The 15,823-nt window shown below is 34.1% G+C and overlaps 1 protein-coding gene across 10 annotated transcripts in view; it reads right to left on the reverse strand.

Annotated features, from left to right (window-relative positions):
* LCORL (ligand dependent nuclear receptor corepressor like) overlaps positions 1 to 15,823 on the reverse strand; it is an 85,789-nt gene that overhangs the window by 12,967 nt on the left and 56,999 nt on the right. For 5 of the 10 annotated variants that reach the window (XM_037390098.1, XM_037390081.1, XM_037390108.1 and 2 more), the window contains one exon: positions 665 to 7,633. The exons of 1 other annotated variant lie outside the window; for it this stretch is intronic. In XM_037390098.1, coding sequence (XP_037245995.1) covers positions 2,731 to 7,633 — 4,903 coding nt within the window. In that variant the 3' untranslated portion in view covers positions 665 to 2,730. Of the gene's footprint in view, positions 1 to 664; positions 7,634 to 13,852; positions 15,449 to 15,823 lie in introns of those variants that run through there. 4 more of the 10 variants (XM_037390139.1, XM_037390129.1, XM_037390089.1 and 1 more) reach the window with 3 other exon arrangements.

Genomic DNA, 15,823 nt, shown 5'->3' on the forward strand with positions numbered 1-15,823 from the left:
ATAACAGTTTCTCTTATTTTAGCTTGGCTCTCTTGAAGCCTTTTGGCCAAGTCAGGCAAGTGGGATCTTTAGTCTTATAAGGAAACACACTGAATCACTCTTATGGAAAGAAAAGATAAATGCTTTCCCAAAAACATGCTTACGTAATTTTGCTTGCCACCACAGCGAGTAATAATGTTTCAGTAGAGCTAAAGAAATAAAAGTGGTCAGAACATAGATTTACAGTAAAAAGAAACTGCCCATCATACATCAAATGCATTGATGAAGCAACAGTTCAAAAGTCAAGTAGTAACAAACAGCATATGGACCAATATGTCTACCATCCACCTTATCTTGAAAAAAACAGGCAATATGAAAAAGTGATTAATTCTCTTCTATTACTACCATGAGTAAATGGCTAGTTCCAGTTGCTTGATACTACCTTGAGCTGCAAGAACTCAATGCTTTATTCCCACTTGCACATTTTAACAAAAACTGAATATACATAAAAATTTGATACTAATATTCTGCCTACCTGCCACAGTGCTTTGCAATAAAACAGCATCACACCACCTCCCTCTTTCAAGAATATTCGGTCAGACACCAAGATCAGTAAAACTTGGAAGAAAAACTTCAAATGTTGACCATAAATGTGTATGTAAGAACATTTCAAGCATGACAATGGAACAATGATATAATTTATGATATCACACCAACAAAAATAGAGTCCAAAGAACATACAAATGAATAATGATGTTTTCATGTGCACTGAACTTCCAGATGCAGGAATTATGTTTGAAAACACCTGCATGCACAGCTAGAAATCATGTACCTTCTTTTTAGCCTGTAGGTATACTCTAGACTAAAAATGTTCATATGATTTCCTTGGCTAGTGCAGACAGTACACAATGTTGAATCAACATGCCAAAACAAGACATCCATTTCTATACCAGACAATCCTGATACCACAAGAGAACCCTGAAAAAAGATTCAGGGTTTCAAGTGTGGAGAAAAATCCAGAATCGTAATTCTTTGGTTTTTAACATTTCCTTTATCAATGAACTTTCTATCATATCTTTTCTAAAGACAACGATTGATATGAGAAACTATGAGTAAAAGGGAAAATAACAAAAATTGTAAATGAAACAATGTAAAATATCAAAACAGTTATCAGATTTCCTAAAGATACAAAACTAAACGAAGAAAGTTATCAGGTAAATAAAATTGAGTCCCAATTAAAACTAACATGAGACCATATCACAGTAATAGGTCTTACATTGCCATAGCAAGAAAAAGTTTAAAGATTAATATAGTTTGAATCCAAAATTTTCTCAACTACAGTCAAAAATATGAAATAAAAGTATGAGAGAGCTCTGTCTTCATTTGCAAAAAAGGAACAGAGAGATGTTACCCTTTCCTTTTCTAGTTCTAGCTTTTTTATAGCAATCTTGTGTCAAGGTTTTAACTTCTTAAAACCAAGTTTTTTATGTTGAGTTTGGCCCCAAATCAGTGAAATAAAATACAAAATAATAGACTAAAGATAAAAAATGTTGTACTTAAGAAAAGCAGAGTTACATTGAATGAACTAAATATGAAGAGCTTCATATATTACATAAAGCACAAAAGAAATAAAGTATACAAAAGCCATAATGTTATTTATATTACAACTTAAATTAACTTTTCAATTTATTATCAGGGATAGTTTTCTACAATGTACAATACAAAGGGGGACATAAGATTTGGTCTGATATTCTGAATTTTTTTTTTATTCTTTGGACAACATAATTGAACTAGCTAATACAGTATCTTTTCTACAAATGAATACTTCTGCAATAATTAATTCCTATTGCAGAATTATTTATTTTTTACTTGGTATTTTACACCTTATTTATTTTGCGGAAATGAGTTAAGACTTCTGTTTAAGGAGATCTCTTCACCGAACAGAAGAAATAATTTTGTAAGTGAACCTTCTTTGTAAATAACAGAATAGCCTTTCTGAGATCACAAGCTGTACTATGATGCATTATAAATATCCAGCTTTAAAAATGGATTTCACACCAGCCTAAAAAGATTCCAAGCCAATGCATTTAACACAGTAACTGTATATTGTATTTGTCTAGAATAATTTTGCATTTTTAATTGTTCTGTTAAGGATTTAATGTGCAAACCCTTTAAAGTCAGCAGATTTCATTTGGCGTTGAATGGATGTTAAAATGATCTCTGAATACTTCTCAGAAGTATCTAGTACTATTTTTTACTCTACAATTATAAAACTATTACAGATTTATATCAGAATCAATGACGATTTCTTTTAAACAACTATATGTTAATACACTGAATTTCTTTTTCATTTTATAATTTACCCTTCCTCACAATATAAGAAGCTACAGAGCAGAGTGATATTTTGTTCCTTTTGAAATCAGTAATCAGTTGCGACTGACTTCAGACATGCCATAACTCAATCTGTTGTCTGTCCATCTCAATTACATTAGTTAGCTCTTTTTTTTTTTTTTTTAATCTTGGTGTCTTATCACCATAATAGAATGTGACACACCTATTTTAGCTGAAAGATTTGTGTAAAGTACTATATACAAGTTAAAATTGCACTTTCTGCATTATTCTGATGCTATACAATGTTTAATTTCATGACTTCCCTGAAATTAAAATGAGTATCATGCAATAAAAAAAAAGTATTCAAAGTGCTTAGTTGTTTGACTTCTCCAATTCTTGGAGATTCCAAAGACTGGAATTTTAGGATGAAGGGGGGAACAGGAACTTACCTACTTGGTACTTTGGGTAATAAGTTGCCATTTGTCCACTACTGCATGACTGTCTCTTATGCTTTTTTCTTATATTTGTATCAGTGGTCTCCCATTGTGGAGTTTTTCTTTTGTTTATTCTGATAAGAACTTCAGAACTACCAGCAGGATTATCATCATGGTTTACACTACTTAATTTTCTGCTGTGAAACTGGTTATCCAGCCTTTCAGTCACTTTAGAAGAATTAGATCCTTTAGATGTTTCCATTTCATTTTCTTGTTTCTTTAATGCATTTTGCTTAGTAGAATGGGACCTTAAAAGAGGATGTCTTTTTTCTTCCATATAGGTCTGAGTGCTTTTACTTTCAACAGCTTCAGCAGAATAAATGACATTATTTAACTTAAATGAATTGTGCTGCTCAATATGGTTGATTTTTCTCAGAAATATCCTACAATCTTTAAAGGTTTTGGTTTTCCAAGTATTTTCAAACAGTTTATCTTGGCTTTGTTCTTTTCTAACATTTTGTTGGCAGCAAATTGTTCCATTTGTCTCTGCATGTGACTTAAGTATATTTGTTAAACCAGGATGTGGGTTAAAGTCAGAAGATCCCATCATCTGTTGAACAAATGCATCTCTGGCTTCATTTTCAGTTGGCAAGAGGCTACTCTGAGACTCAACCAAAGTCTGAGTGGGCTGGATTTCTACTGTATTTTTTTCCTGGAGCTTGGGCATTTCATCATTGGTTTCCCCACTTGTACTTTTAAACAACTGGCTTTGGCAAAAGAACTGTAAATTTTTCTTTTTTGATTTCCAGCCTCCAGGAGGCTGATTATAGAGCTTTTTTGTTTGTCCCCACCTATCATGCTGTAACTTCTTAAATTCATTTCTTTTTAATCTGGCTAACGTGAAATTACTTTTCATGCTCAAGACTGGAGACCTCACCATGTTATGTAATATTTGTAATTTCCCTGCTGGTTTAGAAGGAGAGGATAGTGCAAACTTTTTAAAGTGCTTTCTGAAAGGGCAAGTACTAAGATCAGGTTGTTTAGTTTCCATCTTTACCTCTCTAGTACTAACTACTTCTAAAGGATTGCGGGCATTCGCCTTCCTCACTAGAGAGAGAGACTGTGTTTCTGTAGTTTGCATAAACCAGGTGCAGAGTTCATTCATATTACACTTTTTCTGAAAAAGCATTCTTATAGGTGATGTTTCAAGTTCTACAAGGCAGGAGTCTAAAGGATTTGATATTTCAGTACTACAGTCTTGTTCAGTGGGATCCCTTTTTTCACATACACATTTATCAAACTCATTTCCCCCCACTCGCAACCAGGTATTAGTTATCTGTTCAAATCTATTATTTAGTTCTTCCAACAAAGTGTCACTTGAAGTGGAAATAGGCCACCACCTGAGAGAGGGATTCGATGAAAAAATGGGATCCAATGATACTTCATTAATGGGCCCAAATTCACCATCCTTAAGACCCTTTTTTGTATTTCCTGAATTTCTCAGTTCTGAGGTATCTTTGGATGCTGTGCTCTGACTTGATTTCCTGTGTTTTTCCTTTCGATCTTTAGCTTTTTTCAAATGGAGTTTGTAAGATTTACGTAGTAAGGCACTTCTACAAGTAAATGCACTAGAAGATGCTAATGAATGTAAAAAATGCAGCGAGGGTTTTCTGTCTCTAGCAGAATGTCTCAATGGAATTTCACGTTTTCTTGACACTGTTGTGATAACATTGTTTGATCCATCCTCTCTAGAATCTTTCCGCATGCTCTTTACTTGACCTATATTATTGCACAGTTGATTTTTTCTCTCCTGTGGTACGTTTTTTTCCAACACATTCTGCTGTTGCAAAGGAGGCAAACAGTTGCTAATACTCACTTTTCTTTCCTGAGGTGAAACCCTATTAACAGTTACTGATATGCCAGAGATTTTTACTTTTGCTGGCCTACCGGGTTTTCGAATGGTGGTTAATGGTTTCTTAATTGGCTGTATAATATTGCTGCAAGGATGTGGTGACGCTAGGTTACTCTTGATAGGTCTGACATAGTCATAACCACAGACCTTGTTTTCAGTAGAAGAATTCTGTAAGGCTCTTACTATTTCAGTCAAAGCATTTTCAGTTTCTGCACTATGCTTTGCTTTACTGTGGTCATTGGCAAAACTAGAATCAAGGCGTTGTGTGGGCAGAATGCTGATTACATTTAGATTACCTTCAGAAACATGTCTCTTTGTCCTTCTTGACCTTCCAAAAACAACCGTCACAGTAATGTTTTTGTTGCTATTAACTTCTTCCATTACTGCTGCAGCAGATTTGGTACCTCGACTATCACTGCTAAGTTCAGGTCTAGGTTCTGTGCTTTCAGTCACATCTATTTTTGGTTTTGGAGGCCGTCCAATAGGTCTCTTAACCTGCTTAACAACTTGAGGACCTATTTTCTTTGGTCTACCAGGTTTTCTTTTTAAAACTGATTCACTGCTGCTTGATTTCTCCGCAACTTTGTCATTCTGTTTCGCATCATTTAAATTAGCTTGACCAACTGGACAAGAACTTGTAATTGCTTCTGCATAAACACAGCTTGACTCCTCCTTGGTATCATTTTCACTGTAATCACAATCCTTGACACAGATTGCATGAGAAAGAGCTCCTGCGGCCTTTTTGTCTAACAATGTGTTTGCATGCCCCTGAAACAAACAAATATCTGTGCTTCCTTTAGAAGATGCAGCTGCAGATGTCAAAGTATATTTGACTCCTTCACTACTATTAACCTCAGAGACAAACATAAGCTTAATAGGACTAGAGTAGTTTAAGGGAGATGAGATCTCCACAGCTTCAGAAGTTGTATGCGAGTCCCCATTATTGGAAGCTGAACTGGATGAATCAAAGGTCAGAGATCTCAAAAGGCTATCACTAATTTCTTGATCTATAACCATTTCTTGTTTCTTTGTTGTCACACACAGAGCTTTGATTTTACTGCTGCTTAGTACAGGTGAACGTGGAAGGAAGCTTTGTCCTGTGCATCCCATTTCACTCAGATTGAAAGGTAAGACTCTTCTAGCAGCTGCGTTCATAAACTGTTCATAAACATTCTCTTTTAATTTTTGGCTGATTTTGTAACTATCCAACAATGAGCTGTTAGTCTTTCTAGCAAAGTTCATTGTATCTTCTAAACGCTCTACAACAACTTGCAGATTTGTGTCTCTCACAATTTTGCTTATGTCACTGCATCTTTCAGCAGGAACATCTTTATTTATTTTCATTTTTTCCAAACTTTCTAAAGACTTTTTTGCACTGGATGACTTCCTAAACACAATATTGTTCGTTACATACACAGAGTACCATCCAGGGGGCACAATGTTACATTTAGTTCTTCCCAAGTTTCCATTACTTTCGTCCATTAAAGGAATCTCATCAGTCTCTTTTAAGGTTGCATAATCTCCTTGTGTGTTTGCAAGTTTTACCTGGCTGGCTGCAACAGCACTTTTTTCTGAAAGAACTAAAAAGCTGGGGCTGGTTTGAAAATTAGTAAGAGGTAGTTCGAAAGACTCTGTTTGGTGAACTGGAAAGCACATTGGTTTGGTTTGGCAATTCACATATGGATTACTTTCAAAATGTTGCAAAGTGTCATCTTCTACCACCGTAAAACTGTGTCTTTTATTTGGATATATTTTGTCAAATTTTTTTGTAGATTTCTTTGCATTTCTCTCAGAAATTGATTTTTTTCTTACAAGAGTTTCATCAAGGCTTGCAAGCTCCCTCTTGATTTGCAAAGATTGTCGCCGAATGAACGGTGAATCAGGAGAATTATACATTGCACATAAAGTTTCCTGACGCTTGCGAAATCTTGTTTGGATAATTTTATTTTCCATTTGTTTATCATGTTGGCGAAGTAATTCCATAAAGCTGTAATCACTTGCCTTAGCATTATGCAAGAGAGATGTTATGAAGTCTCCTAATTTGACATCATTTTCTGGTGCCCTGTCACTGCTAGAAAGTTTTAGAAGATTTGTTGCTATATCTGTAGTGTCTATTGATTTTAACTTTTCATTAATACGATCCATTAAATCTTGAAAAATGTAAGAATGTTCACCTTTCTCAGCCTTCTCAGAAGTTACATAGTAATTGTTGCTTTCTTGGTCTGTTGCTAGCAACATTCCATCTGAATATTTGGTCTCTTTTCCTCTGCATGTTCTACCTTCATATTCAAATTCTCCTGCGTTTCCTTCCGCTGGCAAGAGGGATGGAGGCTGGTTGATGGATATTTCAAGTTTGTCATTGTCTAAAGTTGGAAAATCTATAACAGATCCTTCCAAAGATTCAAATTCTTTACTCTGTACAGGCGATAGCGGAGGCGGTGATGGGCTGCGGGATCTATTTGAATTTTTAATGCTGTTCAAGAGATCACAGTCCTTAGTTGAGTATGTACATGCTGCTGCTTTCACAGAATGCCTGTTACAATTTTGCATTTGTTCAGCACAATACTTATGAGAACTACATGCTTTGTTCATCATTGTCTTAATACATCCCATTGCTACAGCTTGGCATGACAAAGAATGGAAATCTTTAATACAGACAGACAGAGGTGGTAAACAAGTGTTTGGTTGTTGATTTTGTAAACAGCACCTTTTTGTTAGCATATGTCCATTGCAATTGCAAAATGAAATGTGAACATCCTCTTCAGTAAGGGAATTGGGAGTTTCAGAGTGGACCAAATGTGTTTGCTTGCAACTGCAAACTATAGGAACATTTTCATCTTGTATTAAAAATTTTAACATAGCCAAAGTCTGTTGCCAGTGATATGAACAAAAAGACTCCAAAACTTTGTTTAGTGTTGATTTTCCTTTTTCCAAATTAGCTGTTTCCTCTGAATTTGCATCAGCTGTTGAGCTTGAACTGAAAATGAAAACAAATCAAAACAAAATATAAATTACAGTAAACACCATATCTAATACTTGTTATAATGGTTAAACTCAAGCCTAAACCCCTGAAGTTTGCAAAACAGTTCTGTTCTATTTGCACTATTCAATCATACTTGCAAGTGTCACTAGCAATGATGTGCATTTTATAGCAGCGATAGTCCTGTTATAAGTAAAATAATCAGGAAGAAATTAAGGGACAAAAAGAATAGTTTGAAACATAGCTTCTCATATCTAAAAGTAATTTAGATAGGAGATTAAAGAATGTTAACTTTCTGATATATCAGACTACCTTAGTCATTAAAGAAAAACCTCACCAAGAACCTAAGGAGCTTCGTATTACTCCCATTTCACAAACTGAGGCACAGAGAGGGTAAATTACTTGCCTAAGGTCACAATTCAAAGGTTGTGGCAGAGACAAGAATGGATCCATCTCTCCTGAATCCCACCCTAAGCTGTTCATACATTAAAGTGTATCGAATGCTCTTCAGGATACTCAAAAGATCCTTCTAAAGACATTTTTGTTTAAATATTTTTAAAGAACACTTAATAGGCTAATGGAATATTGAAAAAATAGCCACTTGCTACTGTCACTGTTCTTTGCAGATAAGAGTTTTCTTCTAGTTTTTAAATAAATGACAGTGGTGCATCACAGGCTCCTCATTGCGATATATTAGACACACATACACGCGTGCATGCACACACACACACGGATTCCTTCTTTAAACAGAAACAGAGATAATCACCACTGGAATAAACCACTTCTGTGACAAAGATTAATATCCTTTAAATCTCGAATACAGGGTAGGCCTATATCTAAATAAGACTTCTGAGACGTTGTTCTCAAAAATATTAACTCAAAATAAGATCACTTACACTACCTTAACTATTTAATTGATTTCTTATAAATTATTAAAACTAATGTCACTACTTACCTAATCAATCATTTATATTGAAAAGCTGAAAGTTTTCCATGGTAGAAATTAATACAGATATTTCTTCAATTAAATACAAAATCCTTTTGCTGGATAGCAACTATCAACAGATAGTTAACACCTAATTCAAATGTTTTACTGAAACCAATTGCATGGACAGAAAAGGTTAGAGGAATTCTGTTTTAGAAAAGTATGTATTGTTTAAACATATCACCAAACTCTGAACATGACACTAACTTTTTGCCCTACTATTATCTCCCGTTTTTTGCATTTAAGCCTGCACTTTGCAAAAATTCATTTTGATTAGGCTTACAACTGTATTATCGAGGAACAAACATATTTTAAATTTAATGTGCTGTATTTACATAAAGTTACCTATTCATTAATTAGCTCATACCTGATGTTTTTAGCATCAATAATAACTTTTAGCTTCAGGTTTCTAACTGGAAGTTACACATGCAAATTTGTACTTTTATTGACCCACACGGATTTTAATGTTTAGAGCTTAAAGACAGCCAATTACACTTAGTCATTCCTTATGTTTCTTCCTTCTCCTGCAATATTCAGTATGAAACAGAATATATTCAAAATCAAGCATCTAGATGATAACTAACTCATAAAAGCTTAAGATAATTGTGATGGTACTAGCTGAAATTGCAATTATTTTTAAACTGAAATAATTGAAGACTTAAAAAGAAAAAAAAACCCTTTCCACTTGCAACCTAAAGTAAAACCAGCATTATTCAAGGGCACATCATTATCAGGATTTAACTGTTTTCGAACAGTTAAACTCTCCTCCACTTCACTGAGGAGAGTCTGAGTGACTCAGTCCCACAAACTCAGGAGTCATGAGGCGTTGAAACATTATCACTACACTTGTGAAATCAAAGCTTATTCCAGTAATACAATTACGGATAAAAATTAATTGCCCTCCCCAGCACTATGACTTTAATTAAGTAATGTTCTGAAAGGCCAGACAGAAAAAGATGAACATGGCACTAGGTCTTCAGTACTATTTTGTAAGTTGCAGTAAATTTGTTAAGTACTCATTTGCTAAAAAGAAGGCTGTAGTACAGTCTTTAGACTGAACCTCTGGACAGTTATCTGTCTGTCTGTCTAGACTTGCAAGGTATGTCTAATGGAGTTTCACTGCAGAGCTCTAATTGTAGAGGACCTGTATTCGTAACTACTATTTATATTATACTCATTGTTGGGAGAAACTTCCAGAGCCCTAAAACCTTCTCAGTCAGTAACCAAAACTTCCAAAAGCCTCAAAACTGCTTTGAATTTGCTATGTGGAGATCAGCCTGTTACATAAAGTAATATCCTGGTTATCATACACATATTGGACATTCTTCCAATATGATTTCTTTCCTGGTTATCTACCCTTGCATAACATCTATCAACTGCTTTCCTTTCACGTGTGTTAGTTTCTAAAGACCACAGACAACTTAACTTCATCTATTCTACTGTAGTGGTACCACGCTCCAAATGTTCTTCCAAGTCTGTGAAAACACATTAGTCCCTTACTTATCCGCGTAGTAAGCTCTGTTCCTAAATGGCAACCAACTTAGAATGTTAGAGTAACACATTTTTTTCAAACTGTCTCTCTATAGAGATGTCTATATTTTTAAACAAACTAATTTTTAGTAACTTTTCAATATAATTATGGAATTATATTTTGGTTTCCCATAATTTCTTCCTATAGTCCTTTGAATTTGTGTTGTCATACAGTAGTTTAGACTATCCTCAAGATAAAAGGCTTAAACAGTAATTTCACAGAAGGAAGAGCTATCACCCTCACAACTGCATACTTCCTTCTCAGAAGTCTTATGCTACCTACAAATCACAAGAAAAAAAGATGGCTATAAAAGAGTGGGTAAGAAATGGAGAGGTTGAGAGGTGTGAGGATCAATATGCACTGCTCCCCCGGTACCTTTTGTGCACAGTATCTCTGAAGACAAAAAAGTTACGCACGGAGTGACACTATTTCCCTGCTAGAGGGCAGGGGTAGTTAATAGCATGGAGTGGGCATTGACCGGTGTCCAAAACTGGCACAAAGGCAGAGATGTGATGGGGTTACGTACTAGCCTTTCAGCATGTTATTTTATGTGTAAAAAAGTAAACCTTTGCCTCCTCCACAAATCCAAAAAACTATCAGGAAAGAGCTCTATCAGAGGACTCCCAAAAGATGTCCTTCCCTAGCGTTCTATCCTCTGTCATCCAGAAACAGGTAAGATGGATCAATCTAGCAACTTCTTTGCAGGCTGGGAACAGGAACAAAACTGGAAACAGAACATACTCTCAGGTACTCATACAAACAGTAGAGAACTATTCTAGAAATATAAATTTGTCTCAGAGAAATGTTTGTTTTCTGACTTCACTAAATAAATCCTTCAAAAAAGCTATATATTATCTGTAATATATAATAGATAATTTTTAGCTGCAAACTAAAGGATGTAACTATTATAAAATCAGTTTTCTGAATATCTTCTCATTTATGTATAATTTCTACAAAATCTTCCTTCCTTAAAGCTACTATTTCTGATATATAAAATTCTCATAGTACATTAGTCATTATGTGCTTAATTCGTACAGTTCTTTATCTTATGCCACTGCTAATAAACTTGTGCCTCAGGAGTAAGTCAAATGAGTCAGTGTACAGGCTTTTGTTTCTTTCTTTTTTTTTTTTACTGAATGAGCAAAATCAATCACACATCAGTGTTGTAAATTTATGTGCAAAAGCATTGAAGTGCTTTACTACAAATTACAACGTAGAAACACGTTAACTAAACAATTAAATTCATACAATCAGATTTAGGAATATAACAACACAAAGAAGAAACAGAATTACAGTACATTTACAACACAAGACAAATACATGGAGTTCATTAGAAAATATTGTAATAAATAATTCATGAATTATAGTGCAATTGATTTATGCATAAATATAACTAATTGCCTAAAAATCAGTTGTTAACAAAAATCTGTCAAAAATCAAGGCAGCCACAGAGTTTTACTAAATTACTGCGACAATGGAAATACTGCAATTAAAAAACAAATACAAGTATTTGTACTGTAAACAACTAAAAAAATCAGTCTCACTAAAGTTAATATACAATTTAATATAAAATTGTCATTAGCTACCAGAAATGGTTTAAACAGCTTTACTGAGCAGTAGTTCTAAAAACAGAGGCACTGTTTTTTAATATAAAATACTTGAGAAACATTCAAATAAGTAGAAAGCATGTAGGGCTTGCTTTCGCCTTCATTTAAAATTCTGCTGAAACAGGAATTTTCAGAAATTGTCAATTACTAAGTAGTGACTGGTAACTGAATATACAAAACAGTTCAAAATGTGTAATTTAAATGACATTTAATGGAATACATAGGGGTTGGGGGAGGAGAATCTACACATTTCCCTGCCTTTCCTTAGTTGTGTAATCAAAGGTTAGCCTAATAATTAGAAACAAATATTCTGTTCTTTAAACACTTACAGGTTGAGTATAATCTATAAACTATCAAAAAATATTTTAATATACTATTTCTGACCAAAAAATAAATACAAGTACTAAAATGCTGAAAATTAATTATAATATTACATACAAAACTACTGAGTACTGTTAAGTCAATAGTAAAATGATCCCTGATTTTATGAATCCTGTTAATTTTTTGGTCAGGTCATCTTTTAAATGACATAAAAAGACTGTAACTTGCCTTCAATATAAACTTCTGACTGATATTTATAACATTGTCTGAGAAGTAGAAAACATCAGTACGGTACAAATATTAGGCAATATATTGAAGCCCAAAATTTTTGCAAGTAAAACTGTATAAAGACAAATCTTGAAACATTTAAGTTTTTTTCAGCTTCATTTTTCAGTGGGGATATATTCACAAATTAATCCTTCTGTCCCTCACAAAATATGGCTTAATTCTTTCAAAACAAAAAGATGACCCTGACATCTGCTGTTTTGTGACCTCCTTGTTATCAGGTACACTTCTGCTTCAAAAAAGGATTCATTCTGTAATATGCAAGTAAACCTTCACCACTGAAGAAGATTCAGTATAGATCTGAGAGACCAAAGAACTGAGACATTGGTTGTGCAGTTTCAAAGGATTATCCTGTTTTAAAATGGAAGTTATTTTTTAGTAGCATTAATAAATATGGGCTAGATTTTGCCATCAATATTGCAGTATGCTCTCCACTGAATTTAATGGCAAGTTTATCTATAAATCAAATTACCTGATGTGGCCCATATGCGTCTGATGTCCTGTTTCATTTATATCATTAACCTATACACCTGCAAATTTAAGTGGGGATAAAAAATCATGCATATGCACCAAATGTATAAAAAGTTGGAGAAAAGTCTTTTTCTATGCCAAATTAGATGTATACAGAAAAAATAACATTTGGAGAGGAAAAGGGCATTGATGTTCAGTATTGACTGTATGAAGCAAGCCCCCATTCTTCATATGTAGACATATACTTTGTGATATTACACAAAAAATTAAGTATGATATAAAGTCCAATGTGAATACTTTGAAATTCATGTAAAAACTGCAATAAGAAGGTAATTGGTCTCCCTTAAATTCTATTAAAAGTCACATATTTAAAGTGAACTGCCTAACTTCTAGCTACCAAATTTATAAAGAATTTATATTCTTGAAAGTTCAAAACAGCTTCACCATTTAATATTTGTATTTCTATCAAGACCCTGAACTGCAAATTTGGTTATTAGCAAAATGATGATGTAACTTGGTATTCATTTTGATAAACTGAAAATGTTTTGAAATGTCACAGCAGCAAATACATTACAGTTACAGTGAGGTTTTTCAATAGGAGTGTGACACAATCCTTAAATAAATTTTAAGTAGTCATAACATCAACTAACCATCACGTTTAAACAAAAAAAACCCAAACAAACCCAAATCATTCTCAAGCTCATTCTGTGCACATTATGAACATGCTCTAAGTTGCATTCCAACTTTCTTTTTAAACCTTACAAGTTACCTTATTTGTCAAACTAAAAAGGAAAATTATGTTAAAGTTTAAATTATTTTATGTTCTTAGTATTTCATCTTCATATTTAATAATTCTATAACTACAGTAATTTCTCAGATTTCATAAGTGTACACTTTGTAAACACCAATTTCTTTCTAAACAAACAACAAAATTTTCTTAAAATGATAAAAAAATGCAGTTTATGCCTGCTAAACACACATTTTTAGTAATGAAATGTTTTCCTTACTTGTATTGGATATTTAAGTAACGAACTTTTTTTCTTTCACAGAATGTACTATACCCTACTAATACTTCACAAATCCACTTCCTTGTAAGGAACTAGCTCTTTAAAAAAAAAAAACCCTTGATTTGTATAATCTGAGTTACTTACAATTTATTGCAAGTATTCTGTGAAGTATAAAAGTCTGCTAACCCTTGGTTGTGTATTTCCATAATAAGATGGATTATTGAATGGGTAGGGTGGTTCTTCACCAATTAAAAATTATGCTTCACATGACAAATACTTGTTTTCCCAAAACATCTTTATGCTATTGACTACTAAATAAAACCTGAATCTTTTCACCTATTTATACAAGGATTATATTAAATACACACTATCAGAATTAAGTGAGCAACTCTATAATTCTGTCCACAGTGAAAACCCTGAATAAAACTATTTTTCAAAAGGCATGTATGTGGTTTTTGAACTGTATAATTTCACGTCTTCTGTCAGAGTGAGCATATGTATTTCTCACATAGTGTGTGTATACAGACATACATATACACACACACAAAACAATTTGCTAAGAATTATTCTTTCTACACAGGCTTGCTACTATTTTTGCAGCTGCCAGTCCCTGAATCTGTCATATTAAATAAGCCAGTATCTGGTAATCGGAGTTTCTTCTTCGGCGGAGTCTTCAATGTTCCAGATCTTTCTTTTACTTTATATTCTAAAGTGCTGTGAGGTACCCCATAAATTCCTTGTGCTTTGGAAACACTCATTTTCCCACTCATTACCATTGCAATTGCTTCTTCCATTATTTCATGATCATACTGCCGATAGCGGCCACGTTTTTTTCTTGGTTGCTTATTATCTTTACGATCCAAACTATCTTCTGTGTTTTCTGAGGTTCCATCTACTGTCCCATTCTTAGCATTAAGACACAAAGGAGAGAGGTCCCCATGCAGAAAGTAGGAGTCAACACTTGAGTGAGTTACAGGTCCAGAACATTCAATTTTGTTCTGTTTAGGAAGTATATTTTTCAATTTTTGAAGAGCTGATCCTTCTAAGACTGAGGAGGTTTTAGAAACGTGGTACATAACATCCAGAAGACCAGCAGTATCAGACTGTGGTTTGGACACAGAACTTATTCTTAGCTGAGGAATTTTTAATTGTACAGTAGGACTTGAAGTTTCATACTGTAGATTTTCACTTTTTTCTTTAAACTGAGTGACCATTCTCTGTAGAGTTAACTGGTGGAGGTAACTGGAAGCTGTTGGGAATTTTAATTCTGAGGTTTCAAGTAGACTGAGTTTACTTTTTTCTGTGCGCTCTGCTTGAGCTCTTGCCCACAAGGCTACTTTTTGTAGGACTGCACAAGTTTCTTTACTGTCTTTAAATGAATAACTATCATTGAAATCTCGAGTTTTGTTTTTAAAAGGTGCAGGCTTTCCTGCTGGTAAGGCTTCTAAGTGGAGAAGTAAAGTTTTTTGAGGTATGCCATAAAGTATGCCTGCTTTATTTATGTCCAGTGCTCCAGACTGAATGTCTTTCAAAGCTTTTGAGAGCAAACCATCTGCAAACTCAGCACTTCTTTCCACATAGTCCTCTCTGTGTCTGTGTAGTCTCCTGGATGGATGGAATGAAACGATGGTAAACTGATGTATGAGAGACTCTCACACAGCTATGGAAGGGAAGGGTCCACTCCTTTATTATACTCCTTGCTTCGGTAACATCACTGCTTCTGATACTTTTAAGCCTTTGAGCTGTGGTAGTTAAATGATTATCCTAGCAAAATGTTACAGTTCTGGTAGGACAGTGTGTCAAAAATCATACGCTGGCTTCTACAGCAGCCCTTCCAAGAACTTTATATCCTAGCTCAGTATTGGCAATATTCTCATGTGCTTGCTATGTTCCCTTGTTCGCATACTTGCAGAGCAACACTGTTATAGTTTTAATTATACAATTAACGTTCCATTAAATACCCAAATCCTGAAGGAGTTT

This window comes from Falco rusticolus, chromosome 1, assembly GCF_015220075.1.
Source record: "Falco rusticolus isolate bFalRus1 chromosome 1, bFalRus1.pri, whole genome shotgun sequence".
Taxonomy (NCBI): domain Eukaryota; kingdom Metazoa; phylum Chordata; class Aves; order Falconiformes; family Falconidae; genus Falco; species Falco rusticolus.